Raw genomic sequence first — 15,977 nt, 5'->3', positions numbered from 1 at the left:
ATTTTTTATTTTAATTGATTATTAGTGCATTAAAATTAAACTTAAAAATTAAATACTAAATTTTTAAGTAATATAAAATTATTTAGTACTAGTGTATGACCCGTGTTCAGCACAGAAAAATTTATAAAAATAAAAAAATATATATGCTTCGATATTTAAAACAAAGTACAAAATAATTATTATTTTAAGAAATTTATAAAATTATTATTAAAATCAAAGTTTAACTTAAAAAAAGTAAGTAATAATTATTTTATATTTTTAAGGTAAAATAATTATACACTGATACAGAATTTAAAATAAAATTAAAATATTTACATTAGAATACTATTTTTTCAAAGACTTCTCTATAAACAATATTGATGGTTGAATTTGCAGATATTCCTACATGATTTATAAGTAAAACTTTTAAACCTCTCTTACTCTTAGAACTATAGCAAATAGCCCCGTTAATAGAAGGTTGAGCTTTGCTCTATGCTGGCTTAACTCTTCCTATGCCTTTTCGAACAGGAAAGTAACTCTTGAAAGTGCCACATATAGTTGGTCATGTGTAAAAACTGGTTTGGGCAAGCATAATCCAACATGAGATAAAGTTTGTCCCTGAAACTTGTTAATTGTCATGGCAAACGATACTGTTATAGGAAACTGTCTTCGTTGGAATCTAACTGGGACGGTTTCATTTGTTGGTACCATATTCATTCTTGGAATCAAAGCAATATGACCAACATTGTTACCCGTTAAGACTTCACATTCTATGACATGATTTCCAAACTTCTTAACTTGTAGCCTTGTACCATTACAAAGACCACTGGATTAGTCAATATTCCTCAGTAACATCACCGGAACACCAATCTTGAGTATTAATTTATGTGGAGGCAAACCAGAGCAATTTATGCTATTCAGTAATTCAGGACCATGGAGATCTAGCTGACACTCCATATTCCCTTCATCCATACAAATGGAATCCAAACTAAGATATAATTTTTCCCCTCCAGAAATGATAGCCATCAGATGGTTGTTGACCTCTTTAACGATGTCTAGTGTGGGAGCCAGTATAGTTCTTGCTTTGAAAAAATCTTTTGGGGACATGTTTTCCAAAATATTTGGATAAGAAAAATGAACCAACTCATCAAATGTCTGGTCCGAAGAAGGAATAACAATATCTCCTGGAAGATATATCTCAAATTCACCATCCATATTGTCACCTATTAGACCATCACTAACTTTCAATAACCACTCACCAAATTGCTCTGTCTCTTCTTGATCTGAAGCAATCGTCCTTACAGAGAGTCTCATATTTTTTGTTAGTTTGAGCACCTGACAAAACTTCCAAAGGTAAGACGAATTCATGGTTGAATGAACGATATCTTGTCTCAATCCTCGTAAAATGACAGGAAGAATTTGTCTAAAGTCTCCACCTAGTACAACCACTTTTCCTCCAAAGGACAAATCTTTGCTATATGTTAGAGAACACCTCATGATATCACCCAAGCATTTATCAGGCACTTCATAGCAGTACCTACTAACCATTAGAGCCTCATCCCAAATTATAAGTTTGGCTTTCAATAGCAACATTACTTGAGGGGAACCAGGTTTGATGTTCCATACAGAATCCTCAGTTATATTCAGCGGTATTTTGAACCTTGAGTGTGCCGTTCTTCTATTGGGAAGAAGTAAAGATGCAATACTACTCGAAGCAATGTTTAACACTATATCACCCCTTGAGCGAATCTCAGCAGACATAAGGTTTCAGAGAAATATTTTTCCAGTACCCCCATGACCATACACAAAGAAAAAACCCCCTTTCATCACAATACACAGCTGTAACAATTTTATCTAATGCATATCTCCGCTCAGGTGTTGCGATGGCTAACATGTCTGAGACATTTTTCTTTAAATCATCGCTGTTAAAGTTTAGCTCTTCCCTAATAACCCTTTCGGTTAACAAAGAACTATCAACTTCAGTTGTTAAAGGCATTGGAGGATAGTCTTTCAAGGTTTTACCATAGGAATGTAAGATCTTGTCTATATCCATTAAGCACAACTGCTTAATCTCATCATCTGACATTGTTAACTCTGTATATTATACGATACTGTAAAAATCCAATCAAACTAAAAATGATCAATAAGGAAGAACTTTTATCATTGTAATTAATAAAAACTCACCCCTCATGTTCATCACAGCTCTCTGTCGATACAAAATATCATCTAAGAGTTCATGCCAACATCTATCCCAGACATGTTCTGGTCTTGAGATATTGTTGGATGTTAATAGAATGACAAATAACCTCCTAACATATGATCCTGAGGCCCATGAGCTTGCTTCCTTAATTGCATCAATGAATTCTTTGTCATCTTGCAAGAGTCCAAGGGCGAAGCATGCATCTCTATACATAGCATAAATTGTTCCTCCTACTGTTCTTATATCTCGAAAACTCATACATCCTCTCTGAATATTCAAGAGAAGTCGTTGGTAATATTCTTCAATATTTGCTGCAAAAAATTGGGTTAAAATCCCACTTTTAAGTTGTTAAATGGATTAAGCTATGCTATTTTAATTATTATGTAGCTACACATCCGCATAAGAATAATTTTTCTAAAAAATATAGAAAAATAAAAAATTGTATAATCTACAGATTATAACTGTTGAAAGTTATTTGAACATTTATTTTCTAGTGTAGATAAATCGAATAAAATGGACGTGGGGTATAGACTGTTAAGATTTTAAATTTAAATCATTAAATAAGTAAGATCAAAATTGAATATAAACTCGTCATTACCTGTAGGTACATGAGTCTTCCAATTGTGAAGCCTTTCTTTCGAAGAAACCACTTTGAAGAATCATCCTTCCAAACAAACTTGGTTGGAAACTCAGCATAAGTCAGACTTCAAGCATATGGATATAACATGTTCGCTGCCATCCATCCCAAAAATATGGACTTATGAGATATTGCTCTTTCGACGATATCATTCACATTAGAAGTTTTACCATAAACCACAGGTTGCTCATCCACCAAATGGAATGGAAGTCTAATCACAAATGGTTCTTTCTCTTAGATTTCGTATCCAAATAGACGCCAGACTACCTCACATGCCGAAATGTACCTACAATCGTAGTAATTCCTAATTTCGTCAACAACTTGTGTGGCTTCTGACGGATCACCAGCATTGTATAGAGTAGCTGTTACGCGGTCATTACCCTTGTGTACATACTTAAACAGATACTTAATAGAACTTATTTGGCATGTGTATTCCACATTTATGTGGCACTCGAACTTGAGCAACAATTCTGGATTATATGAAACAATGAACTTATTGTCTAGTACACATTCCCTTTTCTTCACTGTTCGACCGTTATCAGTACGCCTATATTTGGAAAATCCGGCCTCATCAATGAGTGTTCACTGTCTAAACTCTTTAGGATAGAACTTTGAACATGATCCATTCTTCATGCAAGGTGAATTCTTGTTGTACGGACCACATGGACCATGTACCATGTAATTTTGAATAGCTCCATGTAGATTTGGCCTTTCATTTTCATCAAGAATCTCAGCTATTATAGATTTGGCCTTTCATTTTCACATCAATTTCAGAGAGGAGAGGAGAGAAGTGTGGGAGTGGGAATGGGTTACGGGCTTAAGTCGTTGGGGATTCAGTTTTTTTTTTTTTAAGTCAAAACGGCACCGTTTGGAGGAGTTATTAACAAACCGGAAACCTTTTAAAAAAACCAACCAGTTCTAACGGTTCACCGATTTTAATCACATATACGACCGATTTTGTAATGAGTTTTTTTGTCAGACGATTTACTCATAACATCTGTTAAGCCATTTTTAAATTTTATAAAGTTATTTATAATAATTACAAAAAGTGCTCCTAATAAAAAATTTTAAAATTTTATAAAAATATTTTAGTTAAAATTATTAATAAAATCTTAGTTGTACTCTGTTTCAAAATAAATAATTATAATGATATTAGTATTTTATACAACAACCCATACAAAAAAAAAATTCAAATTTCATACAATATTTTTTTGTTCATTTTTAATAGCTCATAAATACAAAAAAAAATATTGTACAGAATTTAAATTATTTTTGTATTAATTTTTATATAAAATACCCATAACATTATAATTATTCAGAAGTTGCATATAATTCGAACCTTATGAATTTAATTTACTACATATTTGCCTAAATCGAATTTATATAGAGATGCAAATTCAATTTATTTAATTTAATTTATTTTTGTATGTGGTATGATTTGATTGAAAGAGCAACAATTTATAATTTTATCTAGCATCAATAAATGTAAATTATGATTTGATTCTTCTATAATTTTATCTAGCATCAATAAAATTCCACTATCACTGGTTTAAAAAAAAATAAAATCTAAAACGATGGTTAAAAATAAATAAAGAGGATAGATTTAATTCTTCTATAATTGTATGCGTTTTTTTTCCTGATTTGCATTTTTATCACAATCCACAAGTTCTATATTTTATAACTTAACGTTAATTCATATATAGTATATAAATAAATTTAATTAGAATAATAATAATTTATTTATTTTATTTTAGACTTTATAAATGAAAAGACTAATTCACTAATATAACGAATTATAATTAATGTAATATAATTAATTAAGTAATATAAATTATATTAATTATATTAATATTTAAATATCTAATCAAATCAATTAGTTAATATAATTAAGTCAGTGCAATAAATTGTATTGAATAAGTTAAAACAATTAAATCGAAAAATACTCTTCGAAACATACCACGTCAGCTTAATCATTAGGTGCAGACATCCAATTTTTATATAATAGAATAGATTATATATTTTTTTGACACTACAAATACTTGTACTCTTAGAAGCTTTAATAATAAACAATTTATAGTAGCCTTTAACTAATAAGATAATGTACAGCCTAATTTTTTTTCCAAATTAAACAACAAAAGTAAACTAAAATGTTGAATGATCACACCGTTATCTTTTTATTGATCGAATTTGTTACGTAGATTCTATTAGCAATAAATGTGAACTTAATTATAATTAGTTAATCATTCTAGCATATATCAATTAGAATAAAAATTAGTTTAATTTATTAATTATTTAATGTATTTTTCTACAATTAATTATAGTTATGCATTAAATAACTAACAATTTAAATTAATTTTTATTTTAATTGATATATGCTAAAGTGACTAACTAATTATAATTAAATCTATTTTTATTGCTAATAAAAAATATCTAAATAACCATAATTGATGAGTTTATCTGAGTTTACCAATAATTTTTTAATAGAAAATACGTAAATTGAAGAATTACATGTTAGTGATAGAGAGGAGGAGGGAGGGGAGAGAGGAATTATTAACTCAGAATGGTCAATAATAACTAGATTGGTAGAATAATGGGTAAATATTAGGAATACATTTATTCTTCGAGTCACCGTCAAGCGTTAATAGATTTTTTCACGTATATATATTTATAATTTACGTATGAATATTTGAGAGAGCTTTAATTATCTTAAAAAAAAATTTTTAATTCAACAAGGTTGCTATGTATATTCACAGAATTGCACACGCCAGTTCTTTACCATTAACGTTTGATGCTGTGTTGTTGCATATATATATATATATATATATAGAGGTATAAAAAATTTTTTTTACTATCTTATCAAATAAAAAAGATTGTTTAGGTGAGTTTTAAGAAAGATATTTTTTAAGTTATTTTTTTTTGAGAAGATCTTATAAAAATAAAAATAATTTTATGTTTGAATATCTCATACAAAAGAATTTTTTTATTTATCAATTATGTTTGGATATAACTATATAAAAATATTTATGTTTGACTTCTCAAAAAATATATTTTTTTTTATTTTTCTAATACTTTTACTTTTACTACTAAAAATTTATTAAACACACTAAAAAATTAATAAAAAAAACTTTTTCATTAATTTTTTTATCAACTTAATAATGCCTAAACATACAAGCACTAAATTTATGATGCTTGATGAATTAGCTTAATATTACTTTTTTTTTAATTAATGTGGATAATCCTCAGTTATAGCAATCGAAACTATTCAATTTAATTTCTTAAATTTTTAAATCACAATATTTTGAACCATCGTCTATATTAACCCTTTATTTTTTAAAATTAATTTTAAATTTTTTTTTAGTTATATTTCCAAAAAAAAAATATATTTGTAGGTCATTCTATTAAAGCGAACAATTTTTTATTTTAAAATTTGGTTATTCATAAATTAAAATTAATGCAAATTAAATATATAAACCTGCTTTTAGGTTTAAAAACATTTTTTCATAAAAAAGTAAAATAAACGCGCATAAAATAAAATTGGATTTTAACTTTTAAGTTTTAATATTGTTTTACGTGCGCAAAATAATAATAATAATAATAATAATAATAATAATAATAATAATAAAAGAAAATGTCACTCAACCAGACGGTGCTGCGATAATATAATGAAGGCATAATGTGTTGTATGAAGACTGGTTCGTCCGAACACTAGGGAGGCCGAGCTTAAGCGCTTCCGAGTGGGTTGACACCGAGGAGGAAGAGCTTGACGTCGGCTGGAAGTGAAACACCGCGGCGGGAATACCTGCACAAGATACTCCGACGCTCAAGTCAGTAGTGGTTCACAGTGAGTGAGTTAAGAGAAAAGAGTGAGAGAGTTAGAGTGATAGAACCTTAGACCTAGCCAAGCATATTAGCTAGGTTTTATAGGAGTTGTCTTCTGCCCGTTAGTGGATAAGTCCTAGTTTATAGGTTGGTTGAGATATTCTGTTTTGGTGCTATAAACTAGTTGAGCACGTTTCCTATTTTCAGTTGAGTGATGCTGTTTTGGTCCTGATCACGTGCCGAGATTTGCGGACGGCTGATACGGGACCGAGCTTTATGATGCACGTGTCTTTTTATTCGAACGGGTAAGGTTGAGCTTATCTGCTCTTTTTCCGAGCTTGTTTAATGTGGCGCCAGCCCCCGATATTTACGCGCCGAGTATTTCGGGTGACTGATACGGGGCCGACCTTTCTGTGCAACCGAGGATAAGGGTGACGTATCATAGCCCCCAAGCTTGCCTTGGTGTGGACAGGACTAAGGCGAGCTTTTGGACCGAGAATACCGCAATCTTCGGTTGCCGAGTTTTGTTTGTCGCACATAACCCTTGTAGCCCCCAAGCTCGGCTTGGTTCTGTCTGGGAACACAGAGCGTTGTGAGTGGCTTCGTACTTCGCGCCAGTGTGAAATGATTGATGTGAAAGAACCGCTCCGCTTCTCTAGGTGTCCTTGTCCATTGGTTTGTGTGGTGGTTTTAATGCTTCCCTCTTTTTTGCCAATCTGAAGTAAATGCATAGGGCCTAGTAACCGTTTCTTTTGTGGGTTTTATGTTACTTTGCGTTTTCTTCTTCTTCCCAACTGCTGTAATCTGGGATAGAGGTTATTTTCTTCTTCTTGTCTGAGAAATGAGCAAGCAAGGTCCGTGTTAATTCTTCTTTCTTCTTCATCTTGCTTTTTTCTTTCTTTGTCTTCGATGGAGAACTGTAATGTGGGTGCTTCATATGATTGGGTTGATGTTAGGGTGAGAGAACGCAAATCCCAGTTTGATGATGAAGAGTCTGTGAAACTATTAGGGTCGGGTGTCTGGGTTAGGCCTGGTAGTGATATTAGGATTGAGTTGCTGCCTTGTGGGGAGGAGGATCGTGTTTGTGACCGGTTAGACGACTGGTCCTATTTTTATATGTACAGTTGCCTTTTCACAGAGCTGGGGGTAAGACTTCCTTTTACCGAATTTGAGTGTGGGGTTTTGTACTGGTTGAACTGTGCCCCAACCCAATTACATCCCAACTCCTGGGGTTTCGTTCGAGCTTTTGAGGTTTTGATGGAGCTTTTAGAGTGTCCGCCGTCTCTTAGGTTGTTTTTCTCCTTATTTCAAGCAAAGGGAGTGAATAGAGGGCTGTGGGTAAATCTTAGTAGCTATCCTCGTCGGGCGGTGTTTGGTTTGTATAAGTCTTCATTTAAGGATTTCAAATCAATGTTCGTTAAGGTTAGGAGTGTTCCCGAGGATTTTCCCTTCTATCTGAACGAGCATTTGGTTGAAAGGTTTCCCTTATTTTGGTGCTCCAAACCTTACCAGGCCCTGGATGTAGACGATAGGTTACTAGATGATGATATTGTCATGGATTTTTTGTTTAAGTCTCTGGGTCCGAAGGGTTTGTTGTCAGTTGCCGAGGTGTTGAAATGGGATTCCGATAGGCAAGCAGTGTATGATCATATAGGTAACTGCACTTTGTTATGTTTGTATTGTGTTTCTGATTTTCCATGTTTTCTTCTGACTTGTTTGCATGTTATTTTACAGCTGAGAAAGCTCCTGCAATCACTACTGCGGGGTTGAAGTCGTTCTTTAGCCAACGGAAGAAAAGTGAGAAGGAAGTGTCGTCTAATGTGGGGAAGGGGCCAGCCGCTATAGTAGCCCAATATGGTCTTGGGCCGAAGCCTAAGCGAAAGAGGGTTCAGGCTAAAGGTAGTCTTGCCGAGGTGCTGGATGGTAAGGGGGAGTCATCGCTGATTCTTCAAGCAGTTGAATCTGCTTATGAATCGCAAAAAAGGCTTCACGGATATGATGAGAACGAGCATGGCAGATCTTTATGGGCGAAGCTCTATCCTTTTGGCGTTATGGCTGACGAGCTTTGCTGTTTTCCTGATGATATGAAAATGATTGATGAGGTGGGCCGAGCTGGTGTTAGTCGTTTTCTCCAGGTATGACTTAAGTATTTGTGCTTGCTGAATGTTCCTTTATAATGTTGTTTGTTTACTGAGCTGTTTTTCTTTTAGGTTATTGGTGCTCGGATCGTCGCCATTGGTCGATCTCAGGAGCTCGCCTTAGAGCGGGAGGAAAAAGAAGCTGCGCATGTAGAGGAGTTGTCTGAAATTATCCAGAAAAAAGATGATAAAATTGTTGAGCTGTCATCCTCCATTGAGAAGAGAGAGCTTGAATTTGCTGAGGAGCGGAAACTGCACGAGGCTTCTTTGAAGAACACGAAGTCTGAGGTCAATCGGTTGTCTGCTCGAATCAAAGAGTTAGAAGGCGGGGTCTATGAGGCCTTTGCCCAAGGGTTTGACCGCGCCGTTTCCCAAGTCAAGGTGTTGTATCCCGAAGCTGATTCTTCAAAGCTCGATGTTATGAAGGTTGTCGTTAATGGAGAACTTGTGGAAGATGAAGGTGCTGCTGGAAGTGAGAGTGAGGGTTCCAGCATAGGTGATAAGATAGAGTAGGCTTTAGTGTTTGTCCTGTTTATTTTGTATGCTTGTAGTATCTTTGAAGCTTGTTTCTATTTTTGTCTTGAACTTTTTTCCTAATGTTTGACAATGATGTTTTGTGGTCCGAGTATATAGCTCGGTTTGAAATTATAGCTTCTGTTGATTAATGTGATATATATATATTTTGGTTAGATTATAGTAGTGTGCCGTTATGTGAAAACGGCTGTTTGTGTTTGATGATGGTTGGTAAAGAGAGCAGTAGCTCAAATATAAGGGTTATGGTAAAGTGATCCCTTAGGATTCGCTCGAAATATTTTGTTTATCTTCTTCTTCTCCGAGAATCATGCTCGGAATGCGCGCGTTTCTCTCCGAGTATAGAGCTCGGATTAATTTTAAATGTTCATTTGTTGGAATGCGTAGTAGAAAAAAAAAGTGTTAGTTTTTACTTGTCCGAGTATTATGCTCGGTATGCGTATGTGGAATTCCGAGTATGAAGCTCGGATTAGTTTGTTCATTGGGAAAAAACTTGGCTTGTGATGTTAGGGTCCCGAGGATTATGCTCGGATACTTGAAATGTTTACTGACTGAAACGTATGCTAACTGTCAAAATGGGAACTGTTTTGATTGCACATAAGTTGTATGGGTACAATGATTTGTTGCGTCCGGCCTCATTAAAACCCTTTCCGAGTAAAACCCTTGCGTTTTGGGAAAAAACCTTCAGAGGAAAAAAGAGTACCATCATTCGCTATCATACAGGCTATGTCAAGACTGATATTCCCTTAGAGAGGAGACGTTCCATGTTCCTGGGAGTTGTTCTCCTCTAAGGGTTTCTAGTTTGTAAGCCCCCTTTCCGAGGTTTTGAAGGACTCGGAAAGGTCCTTCCCAATTTGCTGCTAATTTGCCATGTGATGAAGGTTTCCGAGCATCTTCTGTTCGTCTGAGTACAAGATCTCCATTGTTGAAAGACCTGCGAACTACTCTTTTGTTGTGTCTTTGCTCTAGGTATTGTTTTCTGGCTCGCTGTTTTATGGCGGAAATGTCTCTGTCTTCTTCTACAAGGTCCAATTCGGCTATCCGAGCTTGTTGATTGTTTGATTGATTATAGAGCTTGGTCCTTAACGTTGGGACGCTGACCTCTACTGGAATGAGCGCTTCTGCGCCATATACCAATTTGAAAGGAGTTTCTCCTGTGGCAGATTAGATGCTGGTGTTGTAACCCCACAGGATTTCTGGGATGAGGTCGGCCCATTCTCCTTTAGCTTCGCCGAGCTTTTTCTTTAATCCCTGCAAGATAATTCTGTTAGCTGATTCAACTTGTCCGTTAGTCTGCGGGTGTTCTACTGAGCTGAAGTGATGTTTAATGTTAAAATTTTTCAGAAAAGTGGCGAGCTTGTGGTCTGTAAATTGTCTCCCGTTATCCGAGATTATTTCTCTTGGGATACCGAATCTGCATATGATATTTTTCCATAGAAAAGATCGCACTTTTTCTGCTGTTATGTGCGCTAGTGGTTGTGCTTCTATCCACTTAGAGAAATAGTCAATTGACACTAAGAGAAACTTTACCTGGCCTGGCGCTTTCGGAAAGGGTCCGAGGATATCCAATCCCCACTATCGAAAGGCCAGCTTACCTCTATGGTATGGAGCTCCTCGGCTGGGGTTTCTGAGAGGGTGGCGTGCTTTTGACAATTATCACATGCTTTGACTTTTGTGATGCAGTCCCGTTTTATCGTCGGCCAATAGTATCCTGTTCGCAAGATCTTTGCTAAGACTCCTTCATGAGTTTCAGCCATAACCTCCTCGGCTTCCTCTTTGCTAATGCACTTGAGTAGTGGTTGTGAATGTCCCCGCCTGTATAGGGTATTTCCGAGCACTGTATAGAAGCTTGCTCTTCTTCGGAAGAGTGGCAAGTTTGGTTCGTCATTTGGCATAGTGCCTGTGTTAATGTAATCAAGAAAAGGTTTTTGCCAATCTGGGACCTGTGTAATGCTCAGAATTGTACCCTGCTCAAAACTTGGTTTGTTAAGTGTTAGCTGGGACAGTTCCGATGTGTTTTCGGCTTGCCGAGTTGTGGCTAACTTGGATAACACATCGGCCCTGGTGTTTTGTTCTCGGTTTACATGGATAATATCAAATTCTTTAAATTTTGAAATTAGATCCTTTGTTATGAGCCAATATTTCTCTAACAGAGGATCTTTTACCTGAAATTCGCCCTTTATTTGATGTACCACTAAGGAAGAGTCGCAGTAGGCTGTTATTTGAGGTATTTGTAGTTGTAGGGCGAGCTTTAGTCCAGCAAGTAGGGCCTCATATTCTGCCTGATTGTTGCTTGCGTTGAAGCGGAACTGTAGTGACTGCTCGGCCACCACCTTGTCTCCTTCTTTTAATAGTATCCCTGCTCCACTGCCTTCTTTGTTTGACGCTCCATCTACATGTATGCTCCAACTGACCTCTGTATTATGTGTATCAATAGTCATCTCCGATATAAAGTCGGCTAGCACCTGTGACTTCAGTGTTTTCCTTGATTCGTACTGGATGTCGAACTCGGAGAGCTCGACCGACCACTTTATCAATCTGCCGGCGAGCTCGAGTCTAGTCAATATCTGCCTTAGCGGTTGGTCCGTTCGTACTATGATTGTGTGGCTCTGAAAATAATGCCGCAGTTTTCTTGCTATGGTGACTAGTGCTAGCGCCAGTTGTTCTATCTTCGGGTACCTTGTTTCTGTTGGTTGTAGCACCCTACTGATGAAGTATACTGGGCTTTGCTTTCTTCCTGTTTCTGTTACTAAAACTGAGCTTATAGTATGGTTAGATACCGATAGGTATAAATACAGTGGGTTACCTGTCTCTGGTCTTTGGAGGATTGGTGGTGATGTTAAGTGTTGTTTAAGTTCGGTAAAAGCATTTTCGCATTCGTCTGTCCAGCTGAACTTCCTGCCTTTTGAGAATGTCTGGAAAAAGTGATAAGATCGGTTTGCCACTGCAGGTAGGAAACGTGACAGGGCAGCTATTCGTCCTGCAAGTTGCTGGACTTCCTTTACCGTTTTTGGACTTGTCATGTTCAGCACGGCCTTGCACTTTTCTGGGTTGGCCTTGATGCCTCGAGATGTTAACATGAATCCCAGGAACTTCCCTCCTTGTACTCTGAATGCACATTTGTCTGGATTGAGTCTCATGTTATATGCTCGGAGTTGTCTGAAGATTTCTACTAGGTCGTCACAATGTGACCCCTGCATAGGTGTTTTTGCTACCATGTCATCTACGTAGACCTCCATATTGCGGCCTATCTGTTGTTGGAACACCTTGTCCATTAGCCTTTGATATGTCGCCCCTGCATTCTTTAGGCCAAAGGGCATTACCTTGTAACAAAAATTCCCATGTTCTGTTATAAAAGCTGTTTTGCTTTGGTCTTCTGGGTGCATTAGAATCTGGTTATAGCCAGAGTATGCATCCATAAAACTCAAAGCTTTGAAACCAGAGGCGTTATCAACTAATTTATCAATGCAAGGCAGTGGATATGCATCTTTAGGGCAAGCTTTATTTAAGTTTGTAAAGTCGACGCACATGCGCCATTTACCTGAGCTCATCCTTACCATTACCACGTTGGACAACCATGTGGTGAAGCGAATCTCTCTGATGAAACCTGCATTGAGGAGTTTCTGGGTTTCTTCGAGTGCTGCTTGTTTTTTCTCCTCTCCGAGGTTCCTTTTCTTCTGTGCAACTGGTCGGATTGTTTTGTCGATTGCTAGCTTATGGCAGATGACTTCTGGGTTGATTCCGGGCATGTCATCTGGTGTCCATGCAAAAAGGTCGGCGTTCTGACGCAGTATGTGAATGAGTCTTGCTCGGTCTGCCCCTTCTAATGCCTCTCCAACATATGTGCATTGTTTGTCGTCTGCTGTTAGTGTTATTTGTTGAAGGTCGTCCATTGGCCGAGGTCTTTCCCCGAGGTCTTCCCTTGGGTCTAGATCGGGTAGTGTTGCTGAGTTGGCCGTCGTGTGGATTGCTTGAACCTGGGGCCGAGCTTCCTGTTCTGTTTGGACTGGTTTTAGACCAGCGTTGTAACACTGCCGAGCTTCTTGATGGTCGGCGTACACCGTAGCGATCTTGTTTTCCTGCACTGGAAACTTGACACACAGGTGTAATGTGGACACCACTGCCCTGAATATGTTCAGTGCGGGTCTCCCAAGTATAATATTATAAGGGTTGTAACAGTTTACTATTAGATATTGAATATCAATTGATTTTGACATAGGGATCTCTCCCATTGTGGTCTTTAGCCATATATGCCCCATGATGGGGACTCTCTCTCCGGAGAACCCAATTAGCTCTCCAGAGGAGAGTTGTATCAATTTCTCTGATAATTTCATTTTTGTAAAAGTAGAGTAAAATAAAACGTCAGCACTACTACCTGGATCTAACAATGTTTTTCTTACCAACAGCTCTCCGACCTGAATGGAAATTACCACGGGGTCGTCGAGGTTAGGGCTTGCCGATTTGAAGTCTGTTTGGTTGAAGGATATTGTGATGTCTGGTTCTTTGTCCTTCCTTGATTGTATGGTCCCTTCGATTGCCAGCATTGCTCTATAGCTTCGCTTCCTGGCCGAGCTTGTTCCTCCTCCGCCTGCGAATCCTCCTGATATGTGGTTGATGACTCCTCTTGGCGGATCAGGAGTCATCCTCTCTTTTTTGTCGTCGGCCGTTGCTTGCTTATGCTCTATCCTGTCCGAGTTTCCTCCTCTGCCTTTTCGGGTCTCGATGTATTTGTCCAGGAGCCCTTGGCGTGCTAGTCTTTCCAGGAGGTCCTTTGCAACGATGCAGTCATCTGTGGTATGACCGAACTTCCGGTGGAAGGCACAATGCTTTGTCTTGTCCACAAATCGTTGATCCTGGTAGTTCCCTGCTCGGGCTGGTGGCTTTATGATTTTGGCATTGAGGATTTCTCTGATGATGTTCTCTCTTCTGGTGTTGAATCTGGTGTATGTGTTGTACTTTGACGCGGGCTTAGGAGGTTTCTTGGTGTCCCTGTTGCCTGGCGATCTGAAATTCCTTTCCTCATCTCTCCACTGTGGCTGTTTTTCTGATTTTTGGGCTTCTCGGAGTTCTTCAATCTCCATTTTCCCAGCCGCCCTTTCTCGGAATTCCTCTAGCGTCTTTGGTTTTGTTATGGCAATGGTCTCCCGAAATTTGCCAGGCCTGAGGCCGGCCTTGAGGGCGTGCAGGTGAACGGCCGGGTCCAAGTCTTGGATCTCCATAGTGGCGTCAGCGAATCTGGTCATGTAGTCTTTCAGACTCTCGTGCTGACCTTGTTTGATGGTGCCGAGATAGTCCGAGCCATGTACATAAATTCTTGATGCAGCGAAGTAGTCAATGAATGATCTGGCGAGGTCTTCAAAGGAGGAAATCGAACCTGCAGAAAGTTTAGAAAACTAGAGTAACGCAGCACCATCTAGGTACGTGGGAAATGCTCGACAGAGGACGGGCTCATTGTTCGGGCCGTTGAAGAACATCATCGATTGGAACTTCTTCACAAGGGCTCGGGGGTCGCCGAACCCCTTGTACGGCTCCAGCGCGGTGGGCAGCGTAAAGTTTTTTGGCATTTGGTAATTCGTGATCTCCTCGGAGAAAGGGTTGTCGAGGGTGAGCTTTTCCTTTGGCGGGACGATGTTTAAAGGGTCCGCCGCACTTTGAGCCGAGCCTTTGGAGTTCTCTCCATTGTTTTGTGTTGAAAGCTCGGCTATCCTCCGTACCTCCGCCTGAAGCTCAGCGATTTGAGCCAGGAGGTCATCCTGTGAGAGTTGTGGATTTTCCTTGTCAGTCATGTCCGAGGATCGGGGATCCTGCAAAATAAAATAGAAGACTAGACGAAGGAAAAAATGGGGTTAGATGTACTCCGGGCCCCACGGTGGGCGCCAAGTGGTTCGTCTGAACACTAGGGAGGCCGAGCTTAAGTGCTTCCGAGTGGGTTGACACCGAGGAGGAAGAGCTTGACGTCGGCTGGAAGTGAAACACCGCGGCGGGAATACCTGCACAAGATACTCCGACGCTCAAGTCAGTAGTGGTTCACAGTGAGTGAGTTAAGAGAAAAGAGTGAGAGAGTTAGAGTGATAGAACCTGAGACCTAGCCAAGCATATTAGCTAGGTTTTATAGGAGTTGTCTTCTGCCCGTTAGTGGATAAGTCCTAGTTTATAGGTTGGTTGAGATATTCTGTTTTGGTGCTATAAACTAGTTGAGCACGTTTCCTATTTTCAGTTGAGTGATGCTGTTTTGGTCCTGATCACGTGCCGAGATTTGCGGACGGCTGATACGGGACCGAGCTTTATGATGCACGTGTCTTTTTATTCGAACGGGTAAGGTTGAGCTTATCTGCTCTTTTTCCGAGCTTGTTTAATGTGGCGCCAGCCCCCGATATTTACGCGCCGAGTATTTCGGGTGACTGATACGGGGCCGACCTTTCTGTGCAACCGAGGATAAGGGTGACGTATCAAAGACAATTGACAAAACTCTATTTAAATTTGCAGAGTTTGATCGAGTAGTAAAACAGTAGAACAAATACGATATGAGAAAAAAATTCTGAAAAAAAAAATTGAAAGATGAAAAATCTCATTATTTTTGTTATTATAATCATTTATATAAATGTATTCTAACAATTTATATACACTAAAATATCTCAAGAGTATCTAATTAACAAAATAAAATAGATATTAA

General features: G+C 38.1%; 2 protein-coding genes across 2 annotated transcripts; both read right to left on the bottom strand.

The window, feature by feature from the left end:
- Window positions 1–489: 489 nt before the first annotated feature.
- Window positions 490–7,366, bottom strand: LOC107646557 (uncharacterized). The gene is made up of 7 exons (XM_088489049.1): window positions 7,056–7,366; window positions 3,084–3,363; window positions 2,778–2,843; window positions 2,164–2,446; window positions 1,815–2,073; window positions 833–1,717; window positions 490–784 (listed from the first exon to the last, which is right to left on the bottom strand). Exons 1-7 carry the CDS (start codon window positions 7,364–7,366, stop codon window positions 490–492), a joined length of 2,379 nt encoding a protein of 792 aa, XP_088345175.1.
- Window positions 7,367–10,468: 3,102 nt separating this feature from the next.
- LOC148579167 (uncharacterized) lies at window positions 10,469–15,090 on the bottom strand. The gene is made up of 4 exons (XM_088489045.1): window positions 14,715–15,090; window positions 12,862–14,678; window positions 10,835–12,696; window positions 10,469–10,718 (listed from the first exon to the last, which is right to left on the bottom strand). Exons 1-4 carry the CDS (start codon window positions 15,088–15,090, stop codon window positions 10,469–10,471), a joined length of 4,305 nt encoding a protein of 1,434 aa, XP_088345171.1.
- Window positions 15,091–15,977: the final 887 nt, after the last annotated feature.

Source organism: Arachis ipaensis, chromosome B10 (assembly GCF_059453495.1).
Source record: "Arachis ipaensis isolate K30076 ecotype BB chromosome B10, ASM5945349v1, whole genome shotgun sequence".
In the NCBI taxonomy this organism is placed as follows: Eukaryota; Viridiplantae; Streptophyta; class Magnoliopsida; order Fabales; family Fabaceae; genus Arachis; species Arachis ipaensis.
This window is presented reverse-complemented; position numbering and strand designations above follow the sequence as displayed.